At 41.6% G+C, this 19,070-nt stretch overlaps 1 protein-coding gene across 1 annotated transcript in view; it reads left to right on the top strand.

Annotated features, from left to right (window-relative positions):
* The window catches only part of NOX3 (NADPH oxidase 3), a 65,882-nt gene extending 47,026 nt beyond the window's left edge, over positions 1–18,856 (top strand). The window contains exons 11-13 of the mRNA XM_018053535.1: positions 1,868–2,014; positions 7,070–7,194; positions 18,730–18,856. Coding sequence (XP_017909024.1) covers positions 1,868–2,014; positions 7,070–7,194; positions 18,730–18,856 — 399 coding nt within the window. The remainder of the gene's footprint in view (positions 1–1,867; positions 2,015–7,069; positions 7,195–18,729) is intronic.

Raw genomic sequence — 19,070 nt, 5'->3', positions numbered from 1 at the left:
AGGGGATAGCAGTATCACCCTCATAGGACATAAAGTCAGCTTCCCGGCCCCCATTCTTCCTTCCTTCCGCTCCCTCTCCCCCATACACCCCCCAGTCCATCCTCAGGATGCCGCCAGAGTGGTCCTTCCCCAGGGTCCTTCCTCAGATGATGTCGTTCCCCCCGCTGAGCGGCCTGCGGTGTCTGCCTGTCACTCAGAGTGCAAGTCAAGATGGCCCTGCAGCCCCCCCCCCGTCTGCACCTCCTGTCTTCCCCCTCAGACCTCACCTCTTGCTGCCTCCAGCAACCTCACTTTACCCTCACCCCCGCCCACCCGAGAGCTCCTGCCCTGGACCTCTGTACTCCGTTCCTCTCCCAACCCTTCAACTTTCTCCGTGGCCGGGCTCAAATGTCCCCTTTCCTTGACTTAATCCTGCAGGACATTCCAGCCTGTCTTCGTTTCTCCGTAGGACCGATCACCCTCTGGTGTGGCGTATATTTCACTTATTCACTTATCACCATCCTTTTTTCTCGCTCTAAAATGCAGGCTCCATGAGGACAGGGAGTTATTGGCTCTTTTGTCTGCTCTTCCTTCCAGTGCCAAGAACACTCTCGACATAGAGTAGGCATTGGTAGATGAACACGATCACCAGAGGGGCCCATGGACTGAGACAAAACTGAGGAGAAGCTCGTCTTGGGCTGGGAGTGGGGAACACACCTAGGAGCTATTGTTTGTCCTGAGGTTAAGATTCCAAGTGCCCTTCCAAGCAGCAACTGTCCAACAAATCGGGAGGCTCTAAGCTTTTGTTCTTGACTATTAATTTAATAAATTCCTGCACAAACCTGGAGAGAATAGGCAAGATGCTTAGCCTTGAAACACATTCTGTGATTTTTCTTTTCCTCATGAATATGATCTGCTAATTAAATCTCGTCTGGAAGTTTCATAATGTGATGATGGTGAGATGCAGGCTGGTGGGGCGGGCCGGGGGAGGGGGTGCAGGGCAAGAACACTGGCTATTGGAGGCGATATTTCCTGGTGGAGATCAGGCTGGCCCTCTCCTCTATCTTGTTGAGCAGCATCTCTTTGGGGAGGGCAGGCAACAAAGAGCAGTAGGCAGTAGTGAGTAGGAATGTGAGAAAAATAGAATTAATAGACCTATCTCCTATGGTTTCTTCTAGATATAATTATCTGAAACCCAAAGTACAAAGCTGAGCCTTGGTTTTAGCAAACCCAAACTGCTACCTGTCACGTGCCCTTTGCTAAACACAGAGTTAAAGAAAGAAAGAAATGTTCTTCAACATCATTTCATTATAGCAGATGACACAAAACCACCGCCACCACGCACCAGCCTCCTTGGACACTAATATGTCTGGTTGAGAGCAAACTTCTGGTCTGCAAGGTTGATTCTGCAGTTACCATTATCTTCACCCTCTAGAGGTCATGACTGGTGAAGTCAGTTAGTGAACAAGTCTTTGGGTCTCTGGAGAAGAAGGTCCAAATCCAGAACTTAGACCATAAGTAAAGATGAATAGGATTGGTCTAATGGTTTATCCCCCTTTAGGAAGCAGTGAAAGGCACAGCTAGTTATGATTATTAACCTCGTTCAGACACAGCACATCCAGGTATGGGGTAAATTGATCCTCACCCAGAGAAACTGGCAACAACCCACAGGCTCCTGACTCTGAATTCACTCTGGGCCTTTTCAAACACAAGGTGAGTGTTCTCTAAAGAAATCACAGTGTGACTGTTCACTGGCAGAGAGAAGCATGTTATTTTGTAGAAGTACCCATTTGGGCTCAAATAATTTAATGGAGGCTAAGTAGTCTGTGATTATTGGCATATCATGAAAAGATAGACCAATCTGCTTTCTTGCCCTCTCTCGTGACAGGTGTACTTCTATTGGATTTGCAGAGATCCAGGAGCCTTTGAGTGGTTTGCTGACCTCTTACTCTCACTGGAAACAAAGATGAGTGAGCAAGGGCAAGCTCACTTTCTGAGTTATCATATATTCCTTACTGGCTGGGATGAAAACCAGGTATTGACAAGATTCAGAATGGGCAATATTATCTAATTTGTGTCATGGGATAGAGCAAAGAGGAATAATTTCAGTAGTGAGCTCTACGATTATCAGGTAGCCTGAAAGTATTGTTTTTATGTTCTTTAAAAGAAAAGAGGAGAATAAAGCCAGAGTAGAGCTATTCACATTATAGCAATAAAAGGAATAGAAAAGGAGATTGGAAAAGAACTTGATCAAGGTGAGACGATTCCAAGTTTGGAAACTCAAGAAAAATTACGTCATTGGAAATTGCCTTTGAAATTTAGTATTGTCAAGCAGACGTTGTGGATTAGCTCTGTTGTCCTGAGCTCTCAATTGGTTCTAATTCTATGCTTTGAGCTGTTCAAACAGAAAAAAATCACAGATGTTGACATTCAGCATTTTGCATTGTAAAACTTGTGAGTTTCCTACAAAAAATAATTGTTCCTACAGAAAATAAATATGAATATATGATTTATCTAGAGATTTATTTTTCTTAAGGCATTCTTGGAAATTGCTTGCATGCATGTTTATACACCTAAGATCAAAATGATCTTCCGTTAGAACAGGTGATCTATCTTGTCCATTAATATGTATTGCTGCTCCTGCTGCTGCTGCTGCTGCTGCTAAGTCGCTTCAGTCGTGTCCAACTCTGTACGACCCCAGAGACGGCAGCCCACCAGGCTCCTCTGTCCCTGGGATTCTCCAGGCAAGAACACTGGAGTGGGTACGCCACATTATAGTTAGGTTTACCAAAATTAATGTACTATATATCAAAATATTGCGCTATGGTAGTGTGTCAGCGCTAATAGTATTGACTGACAACTGCTACATTTTAAATGTTTTCTAACTTCTCTAATGTGGAAGCTAACAATGAAGCGATGAAGTGATTACTGTAGTGGTGGTTTAGTCTCTAAGTCGTGTCCAACTCTTGCGATCCCATGGACTATAGCCTGCCAGGCTCCTCTGTCCGGGAGATTCTCCAGGTGAGAATACTGGAGTGGGCTGCCATTTCCTTTTCCAGAGGATCTTCCCAACCCAGGTCTTCTGCATTGCAGGCAGATTCTTTACCAACTGAGCTATGAGGGAAGTTAGAAAACATTTAAAATGTAGCAGTTGTCATTCAATACTATTAACAATGAAACTTCTCTAATGCGGAAGCTAACAATGAAGTGATGAAGTGATTACGAGGCTATGACATTTATGTCCTAATCAGCACTTCTGTGACAGTTACTGTAGATATTTAAGGAAAGCACGTTTGACCCAGAGATTTGCATCAGTCACTAAATTTACAAATGAGCGCACTCCTGAGTCTTTCTCTCTCTCTCTCTTTCACACATACACACACACACACACACACACACGCACGCACTTTGGCCCTATAGAATATCACTGTAATTTGACTCTGTGTTTCTGAAAGTGAATAAGATTTTGCATGAGATTCAGTTGCTAAATGTTTTTTTAGGGTCTTATTTGCAGTCAGCCTTAAATATTTATTCCTCTGGGGTTCTTTGAAATAGAGATTTCTTGGGAACTAGACTCGAAACACCTTCATGAATTAAATAGTGTAAATTATATTTTCCAGAAAAACACTTTTCTTTCAAGTGGGATTTTTGACTAGTGATCCATTTGGTGAAGTGCAAATACAGCCTTTGTCTTCTGCTTTCTGGTCCGGTGCTTGCTCTTCTGCTTTTACGGTGGATTGATTTTGAGTGTCCACCTAGGCAATCCCAGTCATTTGAAGGTGCAAGATGCAGGCTCTGTTTGATTCTGTGACAACACAGCTCTGCCCCATCCCATCCCTGCCACTTCCAAAAGTACACTGTAAAAGATACTTTTCTTCTGAAAATAGTAAATTAAAATCGACACGTTCTTAAATTTTTGCCATGACATGTTGGAAATTCTCGAGATGCTTAAATTTCAGGACAAAATAATTGGTACATGCTGTCAGTCAGGAATCAAGAGGCTGTTTTAGAAACAGCCAATTGTTAAACTGAATTCAACAACCTCAAAGTGGCAGAATGACAAGAACAGAAGGGACAGATGGAAAAGGTATTATGAAGGGCAAATCAACAGTGTTTGGGGATTAATTGAACATGGGAAGAGAAATATGGAGCAAATATAATTCCAAATGTTGAACACCAGTGATTGGTAGCTGGAGAGTATTGTGGCCGGAAATGAAAAAAAAAACTCTTTTTTCTATTGAGCAATACCCAAACTTAGCAAATACCTCCGGGCACCCCCTGACCCTGACCTGACAGCAACCTCCTTGTTCTATACAATTCCTGTCATTTGCCACGGGCCCCAGAGCCACCAAACAGTGTGTGTTCTCCAATCACCCCGAGGACTTTCTTGCTTCCATCTCCCCTCACATTCTTTCCTTTCCCTTCAATGCAATGTTTAAGCGCCTCAGTCATGTCTGACTCTTTGAGACCCCAGGGACTATAGCCTGCCAGGCTCCCCTGTCCATGGGATTCTCCAGGCAAGAATACTGGAGTGGGTTGCCATTCCCTTCTCCAGGGGATCTTCCCCCGTCAGGGATCGAACCCAGGTCTCTTGAGTCTCCTGCATTGGCAGGTGGATTCTTCATCACTAGCGCCCCCTGTCGGTCTCTCCTGCTGCCTGCTGCATGGAATCATCCTTTAAAGCCCAGTTCCCACAAAGGCCTTCCCCAGTTCTCTTAGTTAAAATTGCTTGAGGGTAACTTAGGTCTCCAGTTCACTATGGATGGTTCAGATCAGAGTATTCGTGCACATGGGCTTCCCTGGGGGCTCAGGTGGTAAAGAATCCGCCTGCAATGCGGGAGACCTGGGTTCCATCCCTGGGTTGGGAAGATCCCCTGGAGAAGGGCATGGCAACCCACTCCCATATCCTTACCTGGAGAATCCCCCTGGACAGAGGAGCCTGCGGCTACACCCCGTGGGGTCACAGAGAGTCGGACACTACTGAAATGACTAAGCACAGCTGTGCACATGGTCTGTCCCTTCCTCCAATGACCAGCTCCTCACAGAGCGGAGACCTTCTCTCTTCTTTGTACTCAGATTCATAACCTTCTGCCTGCCTAGGGCAATCACTTAACGATTGTAGGTGGAAGTGACTTGACATCACAAATTATTTGGAAAGTGTAATAATTCATTTTTAGCTGGGATGGCCAATTTGAAGGTACAGGAAGAATTCTACCCAGAAATATGTTTGGGGGGTTTAAGATGCAGTCCTCTGCTCAGGTAGGAAGATGATAGTTTGGGAGAGAAAGTTTGATTCACTTATGTAGCTGATGCTAATTGGGTTGTGAAAATGGAAGTTCTTTGGGGAGTGGTGGTCTGCAAGAGATTCAGAGAGCTGAGCTAGAGACTGGGAAGGCAGTCTTCCCATATGGAGGCAGGGGAATAGGATAACAAAATAACAATTACTGTTTCTTGAATCAGAACAAGAACCAGAGAGAAGTAGAAGGACTAGGATTTTGTAATGAAAATAGAATCAGGAAGCAGTGCTTGGCCACATGGTAGAGAAGCCAAGAAGAATAAGGCCCGAGTTGTTCATTAGATTTGGCACTTAGTCAAAATGGGAATCGACTGTCCCTGGCTTCTTCTTCCACCCACTGCTGGAACCAGTTTCCTCAGCAAAAGGGCTGTGGGGACACAAAAATTCCATTCTAATCTGGAGGCCGATACAACTCTACCTTGAGTTCCAGTTCTAATAACGGGGCTTCTGCTTGTTTCCAAGTCTCAGTCCTCAACTATCACTCTGTTCTTAGCCTTGAAATCTTGTCTGGTATTTTCTGCTTTACTCTCCGTCTTGATAAACCTGCCTAAGAAGCGGGCACTGCCTGATGTTTGCCAGTTTTCCCTCTCTTGCCTGAAGTCCTCTTCCCAAGTTCAATTCTTATAGTAGCCCTGCTACCTGAGCTCAGACTTGCCTAATGGCACCTCCCTGCAGCCTGGATTTCTGTGACTCCACCAAAGTCTCCATCAGTGCTGCTACTCGAACTGGTCAGAGGAATTGAACCAAGGAAGTACCCAAGGGTAAAACTCGTGAGCTCAGGAGTTTTGGAGGGGCCTGAGCAGAGCAAACACAGATCTCAGGAGTTAAGAAGCAAGAACCGTTCTTACCTATCAGAGTTCAGCATGGGCTGAAACAGATGATAGCAACTTATAAACTCATCACTAGGCATGGCTATGCCTCAGGCTCTTACTTATCAACTACCTGATGCCTGGGTGCTTTTGTGCAATTCAAAGGCAAACCGTTGGCCACAGAGCTCTAATCTTGCTCTCTACTAGGTCTGGCAACCTGTTCTGCCTGCCAGACTCAACATCCTCCTAGCATTTGAACTTGAACACGGATCGTTTCACTCCAAAAGGCAGATCTAACTGTAAAATCCAGCTTCACTCTAGGCATTTTCTATCACTTTAATCTGTCAGGGCCCTTCTCAGATCCCTAGGGTTTACTGTGAAGTAAACAGGGGCAGGGAGAAGGCAATGGCACCCCACTCCAGTACTCTTGCCTGGAAAATCCCATGGACGGGGGAGCCTGGTGGGCTACAGTCTATGGGGTCACAAAGAGTCGGATACGACTGAGCGACTTTACTTTCACTTTTCACTTTCATGCATTGGAGAAGGAAATGGCAACCCACTCCAGTGTTCTTGCCTGGAGAATCCCAGGGACAGGGGAGCCTGGTGGGCTGCCGTCTATGGGGTCACACAGAGTCGGACACGACTGAAGTGACTTAGCAGTAGCAGCAGCAAACAGGTGCAGAGCTAGAAATTAGTTTTTGAGAAATTTGGCAGGAAAAAAGTAGCTTAGTGTCTGCTTTCCCTTACCTCTTTTCACTATATTACCTGCATCCTCTCAAGAAAAATCTTTCTAGGCTCACGTTTCTTCATGTCAACCACATAGAAGTTACTTTGTTTCAATAGTGCTCAGGTGGAATACAAAGAATTTCCCATTAAAAAAAATTGTGTGTTAAATCTGCAAATGAGCATAATTACTTCATCCTTATTTATTAGAGTTTTATTTTTCCCTCTGAACATCCATCTGATACCACAATTTTTACTTTAGGCTTTTCACATAGCTTTACATTGGGATGAAAATGCTGATGTGATTACAGGATTAAGGCAGAAAACCTTCTATGGAAGACCCAACTGGAATCATGAGTTCCAGCAGGTCGCCTTCAGTCACCCCAGGTGAGCAGCTCTCTCTCCTGTGCCTCTTGGGAGTCTCCAGGAGAGACACAGCCTCCATCACTGTGGGAATGGAAAACAGCTCTCGAGCACAAACCAGTTAATCCACAGCAGTGGGCCTCTTGTTTAGAGGTAAAACATTGACCTTAGAAAAAGTAATCGTGGGATATTTCAGGAACCACAAACCTATGCATGACCATCTTACAACATCTGACAAGTGTCAACTGCATTGAAAGTTTTCATTGTTGTTGTTTAGTCGCTAAGTCAGGTCTGAAACTTTTGCAACCCCGTAGACTGTAGCTCTCTGTCCATGGGATTTCCCAGGCAAGAATACTGGAGTGGGTTGCCATCTCCTTCTCCAGGGGATCTTCCTGACCCAGGGATCGAACCCATGTATCCTGCATTAGCAGGTGGATTCTTTACCACAGAGCTACCAGGGAAGCCCTAAAATTTTTAATACTTAAACTCAATTGAAGATGGCATTCCTTTTAAATTTTTATTTATTTACTTATCAAACCAGCCTCTAATATGTCTTTGCATTAAATTTTTAGGATGGATTATTTGTGGGCCAAAAGAAACGAAGCTGAAAAAGAATTTAGGGATTATATTTATCTTTATTTTCTAAATTAATTTTTATTGGAGTATAGTTGATGCACAATGTTGTGTTAATTTCTGCTTATAGCAAAGTGTCTCAGTTATATATATATATTCTGTTCCATAATCTTTTCCACCACGGATTATCACAGGCTACTAAATATATTTCCCTGTACCATACAGTAGGACCTTGTGGTTTATTCATACTACACATATACTAGTTTGCATCTGCTAATCCCAAACTAGCAAACCTTCCATTCCCCATCTTCCTACTCTTTGGCAACCAGAAATCTGTTCTCTGCATCTGTGAATTGTTCCTGTTTCATAGATATGTTCATTTGTGTCGTATTTTAGGTTCTACCTACACATGCTAGCATATGGTATTTGTCTTTCTCTTTCTGACTTACTTCAGCTAGTATGATAATCTCTAGGTCCAGAAGATGGTATTTCTTAAACTGCCTATGCCTTCAAGAAATCTTGGGTAAACACAATTGATCTGTAATTACTCAACTGGAGAATTCACTTATGCCAAACTGTGAACTGTACCTAAAGCATATCTTGCAAAGCAGAAAAAAATATTCTAAAACCAAGCATGAATTTAGGAGTCTGAGTACCTGGTTGTAAATCCTGGCTCCATCATTAATACCAATTTACCTTGAACAGATTATTTAACTTGGCTCTGACCATCCCCTTCTCTGTAAACTGCAAATAATAAAACTGTTTACCTCCTAGGCTTCTGTGAGGATTAACTGTGTGAATTTTAAAGGGCCTAAAACACTGCTTTGAGTTCAGTGTTAGCTGCAATCATTGTTAATTATTAGTTCAGCTCAGTTCAGTTCAATCTCTCAGTTGTGTCTGACTCCCTGCAACTCCACAGACTGCAGCACGCCAGGCCTCCCTGTCCATCACCAACTCCCAGAGCTTGCTCAAACTCATGTCCATCGAGTCAGTGATGCCATTCAACCATCTCATCCTCTGTTGTCCTCTTCTCCTTCTGCCTTCAACCTTTCCCAGCATCTTTTCCCAGGTCCTTTTCCAGTGAGTCAGTTCTTTGTATCAGGTGGCCAAAGTATTGGAGTTTCAGCTTCAGCATCAGTCCTTCCAATGAATATTCAGGACTGATATCCTTTAGGATGGACTGGTTTGATCTCCTTGCAGTCCAAGGGACTCTCAAGAGTCTCCTCCAACACCACAGTTTAAAAGCATCCATTCTTTGTTGCTCAGCTTTCTTTATAGTCCAACTCTCACATCCATACATGACTACTGGAAAAACCATAGCTTTGACTAGATGGATTTTTGTTGGCAAGGTAATGTCTCAGCTTTTTCATTATCCTCTTTCACTTTCATCAAGAGACTCTTGAATTCTTCTTCACTTTCTGCCATAAAGGTGGTGTCATCTGTGTATCTGAGATTACTGATATTTTTCCTAGCAATCTTGATTCCAGCCTGTGCTTTGTCCAGCCCAACATTTCATATGATGTACTCTGCATATAAGTTAAACAAGCAGGGTGACAATATACAGCCTTGAGGTACTCCTTTCCTGATTTGGAACCAGTCTCTTGTTCCATGTCAAGTTCTAACTGTTGCTTCTTGACCTGAATATAGATTTCTCAGGAGGCAGGTAAGGTGGTCTGGTATTCCCATCTCTCTAAGAATTTTACAGTTTGCTGTGATCCACTCACTGAAAGGTTTTGGCATAGTCAATGAGGCACAAGTAAATCTTTTTCTGGAACTCTCTTGCTTTTTTAATGATCCAACGGATGTTGGCAATTTGATCTCTGGTTCCTCTGTTTTTTCTAAATCCAGCTTAAGCATCTGGAAGTTCATGGTTCACATACTGTTGAAGCCTAGCTTGGAGAATTTTGAGCATTATTTTGCTAGTGTGTGAGATGAGTTTTAATAAAAAAAACTTAAGTATGACTACTATATGATAAGCTTCAGAATAGAAGAGGAAGAGCATTTGCTCTGGGACCATAAGACAAGAGTGAAGGCTGTGTTTTCTGATTCTGGAAGATACTGACTATGTGAGAAACCAGGGAGTCTGTTTGAGCTTTTGGGGCCCAGTGTAAAACATGCATGCTTCTATACATTCACATTTTTATCTTCATAATTTAAAAATGAATAGTATGTTGAAACACTTGGTGAAGTACAAAGCACTGATACAAAGATTTTGTTGTTACGTATATATATTGTCTAAATCTGTCATTGTTCTGAACCCACATCATCTACAGGTCTTGGAAGCAGCATGTCCTAATATTGTCTTTGTTTAAAGAATAGTTTCCACTTTTGAGGAAAGACCTGAAGGAGATAAGGAGCTGGCAAGTGTGCCATGTGGGCAGCTGGGAAAAAGCAAAAGGGCAGCATGTGCCAAGGCCCTGAGACTGCAGATACTGTTCCTGGAATGATCCAGGAGGCCATGAATCAGGTTGCTATGTTCTTCTTTTGGAAAAAAAATTATTCATCTGATAAATGTTTTACACTCAATTTTTAATTATCGTGGGACTAATGTTCCCACATTGCAGGCTCTTGACAGGGGCATGTCAAAAGCGTATCTTTGTCTTTAAGCTTTTATAGATAAGACTGCTCTTTTCTGTGCTGTTTTTGTTGTTGTTCAATCATGTTTGACTCTCTGTGACTCCTTGGACTATAGCATACTAGGTTCTTCTGTCCTCCCCATCTCCCAGAGTTTGCTCAAATTCATGTCCATTGAGTGGGTGATGCTCTCTAACCATCTCATCCTCCGCTGCCCACTTCTCTTTCAATCTTTCCCAGCATCAGGGTCTTTTCCAATAAATTAGTTCTTCGTATCAGGTGACAAAGTATTGGAGCTTCAGCTTCAGCATCAGTCCTTCCAATGAATATTCAGAGTTGATTTCCTTTAGGATTGACTGGTTTGATCTCCTTGCTGTCCAAGGGACTCTCAAGAGTCTTCTCCAACACCAAACTTCAAAAGCATCAATTCTTCAGTACTCCAACTTTACGGTCCAACTCTCACATCCACACATGACAACTGGAAAACCCATAGCTTCGATTGTCCCTTATTGATGCTTCATGTTGTATTTGTTTATTTGTGTTACATATGAAGTTTACAGCCCAGTAAGAAGACCTTTCAGAACAAACCATTTAATTATCTCCCTTCCCTCAGAAAGGTGTAAACCAGAAACACAGCACCAAGAGATGGAGGGTAGAACTGTATTTGCACAAACTCTTCCTCCAAAATCACATTGCATTGTGCTGAGAATTGAGTCTGTCCGATTCTACAGGGAGTGAGGAGTAGAGAACAGTTTGAAAGTGGGAAAATCATACAGCTGTCACTTTTCTCATTGCCTTGTGAAGCATGTGTTCATTCCTTTTCAAAAGCCATAATCAAAGTATAGTATATACATGTACTTAAAGCCCAGTTGAATTTTCCAGCACAAGAGTTATGGGAACTCTCTCTTCCCAATGGAAGACTTCATCTCTTCCAGAGTTTTAAAAAAAAAAAAAAAAACGAGGTTTGGATGTCACTGAATCAAGCCTCTATATCATACTTTCTAGTCCCAGTTCTAAAAATAGTGTATCTGTAACAACCTTAGATTCTCTAACACTGCAACGTATTATACAACTTCAACTATCAATGTAATTAACATTAGACATGTGTTACTGTTGTTGTTGCTGTTGTTCAGTCACTAAATCATGTCCAACTCCTTGCCACCGCAAGGACTGTAGCCCACCAGGCTTCTCTGTCCTTCACTGTCTCCTAGAGTTTGTTCAGATTCATATCCATTGAGTTGGTGATGCCATCCATCTCATCCTGTCATCCCCTTCTCCTCCTGCCCTCAGTCTTTCCCAGCATCACGGTCTTTTTCAATGAGTTGGCTCTTCACATCAAGCGGCCAAAGTATTGAAGCTTCAGATTCAGCATCAGTCCCTCCAGTGAATATTTAGGGTTGATTTCCTTTCGGATTCACTGGTTAGGAAAGCTCAATTATCCTTTTATACATGGAATGCCAGATTCCTGGGAAAAGACAAGTCACCAGTAGAAGGCTTAGCACTACTCTTCCAAAAGACTTTTTAAATAACCTCCTTAAAGTAATTTTGTTTTCTGCTGTGTAAAAGAAGATTTATGTTTAATGAAGCTTTTAATGAAGACATCACAGAAAGAGAATGCCAATAGAATCTAATTTTTAAACAAGAAAATCTAATATTGAGAAGTATTTCAATATCCTGGCCTTTGCCAAGTTATAAATAAAACACACAATTCAATTATTGTTCTGCACAAAGAACAAAGTCACATTAATTTTCCTCAAGATGGTTATTAAAGAGATAAACAGTATGTTTTCCCCCTGATTATGTCAAGGAGATGTTTGTTCCCAAGCTTCATTGGTTACTCATAGAAGACAGGTCTGTCCTGTCATTAGCTCATATCTTTTGGCAAAGATGGGCCAGAAAGAATTGGTGGATTTGTTCATGGCCTCAGAAAAGCTTCTTTGTTCTTGAGGGTCTTTGAAGTAGGCTCTCAACCATTTCTATTCATCAGTGCAAAGCAGAGTATTCTTAGGGCTTACTCTTTTAAAAACGTTTACCTGTTCATTTAAAGCAGGAGTCTGTGCTTGTTCTAAGAAGAAGGAGTTAAATCAAAAGAATAAAAGAAAGAGGGGCAAAAATATGTTTTTTACAGAACATGAGAAACAGCACCAAAAATAAAGCTTGAAGGGAAGCAGATCAAAGAGAACAGTGCAAGCTATAAAGGAAGCAGAAAATTGCAAAAATAACAGTAATAGAGAAACAAATTGATGGGCATCAGAATGAATACAAATAAGGAAAGGGAAAGAAAAAATTTTAAAGAGATCAAAGACAGAAAGTAGAAAATAGGGAAGTATACTCTGTTGTTTTTATGTGCAATTAATTTTCATAATTGTATCAGCTGTATAACAAAAGCACAAGTATAATTTTAAAAGAAGATCAACAAATAGTAAGTGGACATGTGAAAAGTAAGTCTTTTATTGACATGGCCAAACTGACATGCATGGAACTATTGTACGTTGCTTAAGTTAGACAAGCACAGAAAATTACTCTAAACTCACAAACAATGGAAATTATCCTCTTAATTAAAATATAAATGTTAATTAAATACACACATTGATATCTGTGTCTTATTCATCTTTAGAAATGCATGTCTTATACAAAAATGGGAGCTACATATCATTATTTGTAAATGGTATTGTGATTCCAAGCTTTAGGCAAATATTCAGAAAATCAGGAAATCGTTTCCAAGAAGGTAGCCAGAATGAAAATAAATATATCTTTATCACATCTAGCTACTTTTTGATAAACACATATTATGTGTGTGCTCAACCTTCTGTATTGGTAGGTCTGTTGTTTTTAATTAATTGAATAAAATGATATTCCATAAGACTTCAATCTTTGATCTTACTTTTCACATAATATTTATAGTTTGCCACTTTTGACTTATCTACTAATAACTTCACCATGCCTTGTAGGCGTAAAACTTTATGCAATTAATTATGATAAAAACTTAGAAGATCTGATCATTTTTTCATAGCTTCAGTAGAAGTGTTTCTTTTCTTTGGAAGAAAAAATAAAGAATAGAAGAATACTACCATTTGTTAGAACAGTACAACCCCAAAGTGAAGAAAGATGCCGACACTGGGAGCTTCTGATCCATGCTACATGAATGCATTTTAGACCACCCATTGTTTTCAGAAATGTAAAAATACCTTTCTACTAAATTGAGTAAATGTGTCCACCTGGAGCCACATTTGCTTGTGTGCACACCCTCCAATTCTCATTTATGTGTACATATGCACAAAATGTTTTTAAATGATATTTTTAAGAAATTAACATTCTGATTATAGCACACAAGTCTGTCTGTCTAAAAGGATATCCTAAACATTCCTTACATGACTAAATTGCTCAGAATATTCAAAGAAATAGACTTTGGTAGAAATTCCACACAAAACAAATTATAACTTCAAGAGAAAAAGAAAGCCACCATAAACTTATGACTGGGCATTGTTAGCATACACAAATAGTATCTATCCATCAGAGGACATCCAGTCCTCCTGTTAAGATCAAGTGAAGATTCACTGAAAATTGGTGGCATTATTCCATTTGTGGTAGGTGGGATTAGGGAGGTGGGTGAACACAAGGTAAATGTATCGTTATTCTTCAGTTCTTTTTGGGAATTATCTATTGAAGCATTCAGTTCAGTTCAGTCGCTGGGGAGTGTCCGACTCTTTGTGACCCCATGAACCGCAGCATGCCAGGCCTCCCTGTCCATCACCAACTCCTGGAGTTCACCCAAACCTATGTCCATTGAATCGGTGATGCCATCAAACCATCTCATCCTCTGTCGTCCCCTTCTCCTCCTGCCCTCAGTCTTTCCCAGCATCACGGTCTTTTCAAATAAGTCAGCTCTTTGCATCAGGTGATACAGCAAAAACATTAGGATATTTCTGTGTGATGTATTTCTGTGGGAGGTGTATGTTTTCAAAGTTTTGTCAGAGGAAGGAGGGAACCCAATTGGCAGAAACATAGCTCTGCCATGGGAATCCAATACTACAAGTCAGCTGCTTTCATTTCTCTCCCCTATTTTAATCATGAGGGGCTTCCCAGGTGGCGCAGTGGTAAAGAATCTGCCTGCCAATGCAGGAGACCCAAGAAATGCAGGTTTGATCCCTGGGTCAGGAAGATCCCTGGAGAAAGAAATGGCAACCCACTCCAGTATTCTTACCTGGAAAATTCCATGAACAGAGAAGCCTGGTGGGCTACAGTCCATGGGGTTGCAAAGAGTTGAACATGACTGAGCAAACACAACAACACACGTTTGTAACCATGATGCTCTCAAAGGCAGCAACTTTGTGCTCCTCAGAGCCAAGTCCAGTCACCAGCTTTAGCTAGTGAATGGACCATGAGAAGGATGAGGAATCTGGGACAAGAGTGCTGACTCACCGAAGAAGATGGAGCTGGTGGGAAGAGCTAGGGAAGTGTGCCAGCCATGTGCAAACACCGTTAGGGATGCCTGTAGCCCCTAATCAACCCCTAAGTAATTAGGCCTCAACAAAAAGTAGCAGAGGAGGCCGCTACAATAATCGGGAGGCGGTTTTTTTTTTTTTTTAATGCCCAATGCAGTTATCATCTCAGGTTACAAAAAGGAAGGTGTGCAAAATGTAATTATGAGATGAATTATTTGTAGGCTTCTCTAATGAAAAGCATTCTCTAGAAAAGATTAAATAGAAGTCTGATAGTGAGTTCATTGTCTGATAGTGAGCTTGTAGTTCTCATTGTCTTCTTTCTAAGCCTCCATAAATCCACAGGAAGCTTCTGTTTATCGATTTTATTTGCAGAGTGCACTCAGGACATAAAGTAATTTGATTTTTTTTAATGGGGTTTAGGGTCTGCCCCTGTAGGGTTATAACTTACCAATCATAAGAGCCAACACATAAAAACAAACATGCAATTTAAAGAGAGCAGGGCTCAAGATGGGAGAACCTGGGAAGCCAGCAAGGTGGTGGGATTACACTCGCTCTCCCATATATCCGCTGGCCAGAAACCTCCCGGGAAGTGACATTCTGGCTGCCTTTCATGCATGGCATCACCAAACTGTTCTGAAAACTGCATCAAGCCCACAAAAAAATGAGCACAATAGTCATTTAGCAAATAAGAGGGGAAGAAGAGAATTTTCTGTATTGTTTATCAGAGCTAAAAATGCTGTTAATGTTAACCATCTCTGCAGCTTGTGTAAAATTTGTCCTTTCCCCATCAAAGTCAGATGCCCAGACTGATCAATGCTGCTAATGTTGTCCCCAATCCAATGCCTCCCATGTGTGCAAACCCTGCAACTTGCAGGCTGTAAACTGAAGAATAATGCCTTGTGTTTTTATACTTCTTTTACAGAGAATCTTTTTTTTTTCATTCTGAGCATTCGTGGGTAATTAAACTTTATAGAAGAATGTTTTTTTCTTTAGCAACCCCATTAGGGTTCTGTTGCACTTGTCCGTTGCCTCATAAAAGAAGAAAAAAAATGCTGCCACATCAGTGCCTTTTCTACTTTGTGAGGCCTCTTGGCTCCTTGCTTCACAGTGAGGCTTCGTGATGAGAAAGGTCCATACTTGAAATCACAAACGCCGAGGCAGGGAAGCAAGGGACACAAAAGAATGCCATGTATGGGGACCATAATGCACAGAGAGCTAAGGGAGGACTGGCCTTTCTGCCTTAGTGGAAGGTAGACGATGAAGGGCCTTTGTGAGACTTTTTGGAGATTACATAACCATGACAGTTACATAAATACAGACACATGTGTACTCAGCTGTGCAGTGTTATAGCCGCAGCTTCAAAAAGGGAAGGGTAGCTGTGAACTGCTGGGGACACCAGGGGTACACCTGGCAGCCAGCAATCAGAGTCCTTTGAAATGGAGTCTTAAAGGCAGAGCATCAAAGAGCATCTTCATGGTCTGTGAACAGTCACACGTGGCTGCAAACGAAAGGGCAATCTTAGCCTGTTGGGAATGGACCAGTGGGCAATCTCTTCAGTGTCACCTACACTAATGGAAAAATATCACCACCCGTAACAGTGTCTTTGAACATAGATGCAAGGTTGCCTCTGGGCATCAGACTCCTCAAGGGGAAGGCTTTTGCCTGACCCATCTATCATTCAAACTTCGGCAGTGCAGAACTCCAAAAACCTAGTACAAGCCTGGGTGGGAGGGGAGGATAGGGGAGAATGGACACATGTATATGTATGGCTGAGCCCCTTCACTGTTCACCTGAACTATCACAACATTATAGCCAGCTATACCCCAATACAAAGTAAAAAAAAAAAAAAAAAAAAAAACTAAGAAAAAAAATAGATGAACACTTCAGATTAAAAAAAAAAAATCCTAGTGCAAGAGCGCTGATCCAGGAAGACTGTAATCACTGCTCGGTTAACAGTGCACGTCACATCCTGTGGTCAGCTTCGTAGAGTAGGCAGACATAATGTAAGTTGTAATGTCAGCTAACCATTCTTGACAGCTCACTACGTGCTAAGTCTGATCTAACCCTCACAGAGGCACTTAGGAGTTTGGTATAGAACTGTCACCATGGACAAAGTCCCCAAAGGGGGACTTTGGGAAGCTAATTAACATGCCCAGCAATGAAGAGATGAATCAACAGCTCTCAACCATTGGCTGATATTTCCATGTGTGTTAGTTGCTCAGTCGTGTCTGACTCTTTGAGACCCCATGAACTTTAGCTGAGCCACCAGGGAAGTCTCACTTTCTCCAAGGGATCATCCCAATCCAGGGATCGAATTCAGGTCTCCTGCATTGGAAGTAGAGTCTTTACTGTCTGAGCCACTAGAGAAGCCCATAAACACCTTTAAATTACTTCATTAAGTCATAAACTCATATTTTTCCCAGTGGGAAATGTTTCCTGAAAAAGTGTTTTCCATAGGAATAATCTCTTTAAAAATAATACTTAAACATTTTAAACATATTGTCATTTACAAACGAATCCACTTGATGAGTTCCTTTGAAGCTAGAGTTTGAAATGTAATTGAACCATCAATTTCTGCCATGGCTATTACTGTTCAGGAACACATAATTAAATGTGGAATCAATACATGGCAGAGAATCATGTTAACACACAAGCTAAGAAGAATGAGGTTATAGAGGTGCTTCTCAACAAACACGATATGAGGAGGTAAAGGTGGTGTGGAGGGCTGGTCCTGAAGTTCAAGGAATTTTCTAAGATAGTATTTCTCAGAGGATAGCTCAAAGGGCCATGTGCTTTAATAGCACCTGGGAGGCTTGCTAAAAATGCATTCCTTGGATTCAAGCCTGAGACTCTGTTTTAATAATCTGTCTAGATAATCTTACGCCTAGCAAAGTATGAGAACTTTTGACCCAGACTCGAACCCACTAATTAGGCTGGTGCCAGAGATTAGAAAAAAGTTACAAGGAATAGTGCAATACAAGATAAGGGAAATCACGTCTTCTTTAAGTCCCTGTAGAGACTGGCCGCTCCCACTTTTCAGAGACAACCTGAATCCTGGTGCTAACTCATTATTTATATATAAGAAGAGCCAGCAGTTGTGTTTTTAAGGAATTGGAGCAGCCCTGGGACATTCATTATAGGCAAAAACATCCCTTCAACACTGTTTTCTGAAATGCCATAATTAGGGAGGAGAACTTTGAGGTGACCTCATTTTCAGTCATGTGATTTTCCTTTCCAACTCTTCCTTTTGGCCTTCTTTGAAAATTAAAGTAATTCCAACAGGAGAAGTAAGCAAAAGTTGCTAGAACCTTTGTATAAATTATCTTAACTAGGAAAAGGCAGAGTTGAAAAATAGTAATAATTAACATTTTTTTAAACCTTTTGGAATGCATTATCTCATTTTGCTTTGGATAAAACATACCACGTAGTCACTATAATCTTGGTACAACTCATGTTGAGATTGAGGTTCATAGTCTTGCTCTCAAGACCATGCAGATAATAGGGAACAGAGCCATTTATTCATTTCTTCAGCAAACAAATACTGGCTGTCTACCCAGGATTAGAGAGATGAGTAAGACAGACCAGGTTCTTGCTTTCAGGGAGGTGACATTCTAATCACCCATCCAAGAGAATGCTAATCAAGGTCACGACCAAAATTCCACCCAATATCACCTCTATAACGAAATGCCTTCATCTGTCATCATGGCGCCTGCCAACCTCAACCTTCTTCACATCACCTATCAGTATCCCACAGCATCTTGTGATACAGAGCTTAACAGGATTCTGGGAACCTGTGAGAACACGGTGCTAAAAGTAGGAGAAAAGATTTTAAGGAAAAAAGAAAGTGGTGGAGAAAAATACATGAAGTCACAACCGCGGCTACTCACTAACTGTACCCTTCTGTCTTGGCCGCTGGCTGGCCTTGCCCTGTGTAACACGTTCTCTTCTTGTCTCACCTCCACCGCAGCAGCAACATTGGCGTGTTCTTCTGCGGACCCAAAGCTCTCTCAAAGATACTTCAAAGAATGTGCCGCGTATATTCATCCGCTGACCCCAGGGGCGTTCACTTCTATTACAACAGAGAAAGCTTCTAGACTTTGGAGGGAAAAAAAATCCAGGTGTTCTGTAAGTGGCTACAATCATATAGGTCAAGCGTCAGGAAACTTTTCCCAAAAAGTGCCAGATAATAATTATTTAAGATTTTGTGCACCGTATGATCTCAGTTGCAACTACTCAACTCTGCCGTTGCAAGCACCAAAGTAGCCCCTGTATCTTAACAAATGGAGGTGGCTGTGTTCCAGTAAAACT

The sequence above is a fragment of the Capra hircus genome, chromosome 9 (assembly GCF_001704415.2).
Source record: "Capra hircus breed San Clemente chromosome 9, ASM170441v1, whole genome shotgun sequence".
Taxonomy (NCBI): Eukaryota; Metazoa; Chordata; class Mammalia; order Artiodactyla; family Bovidae; genus Capra; species Capra hircus.
This window is presented reverse-complemented; position numbering and strand designations above follow the sequence as displayed.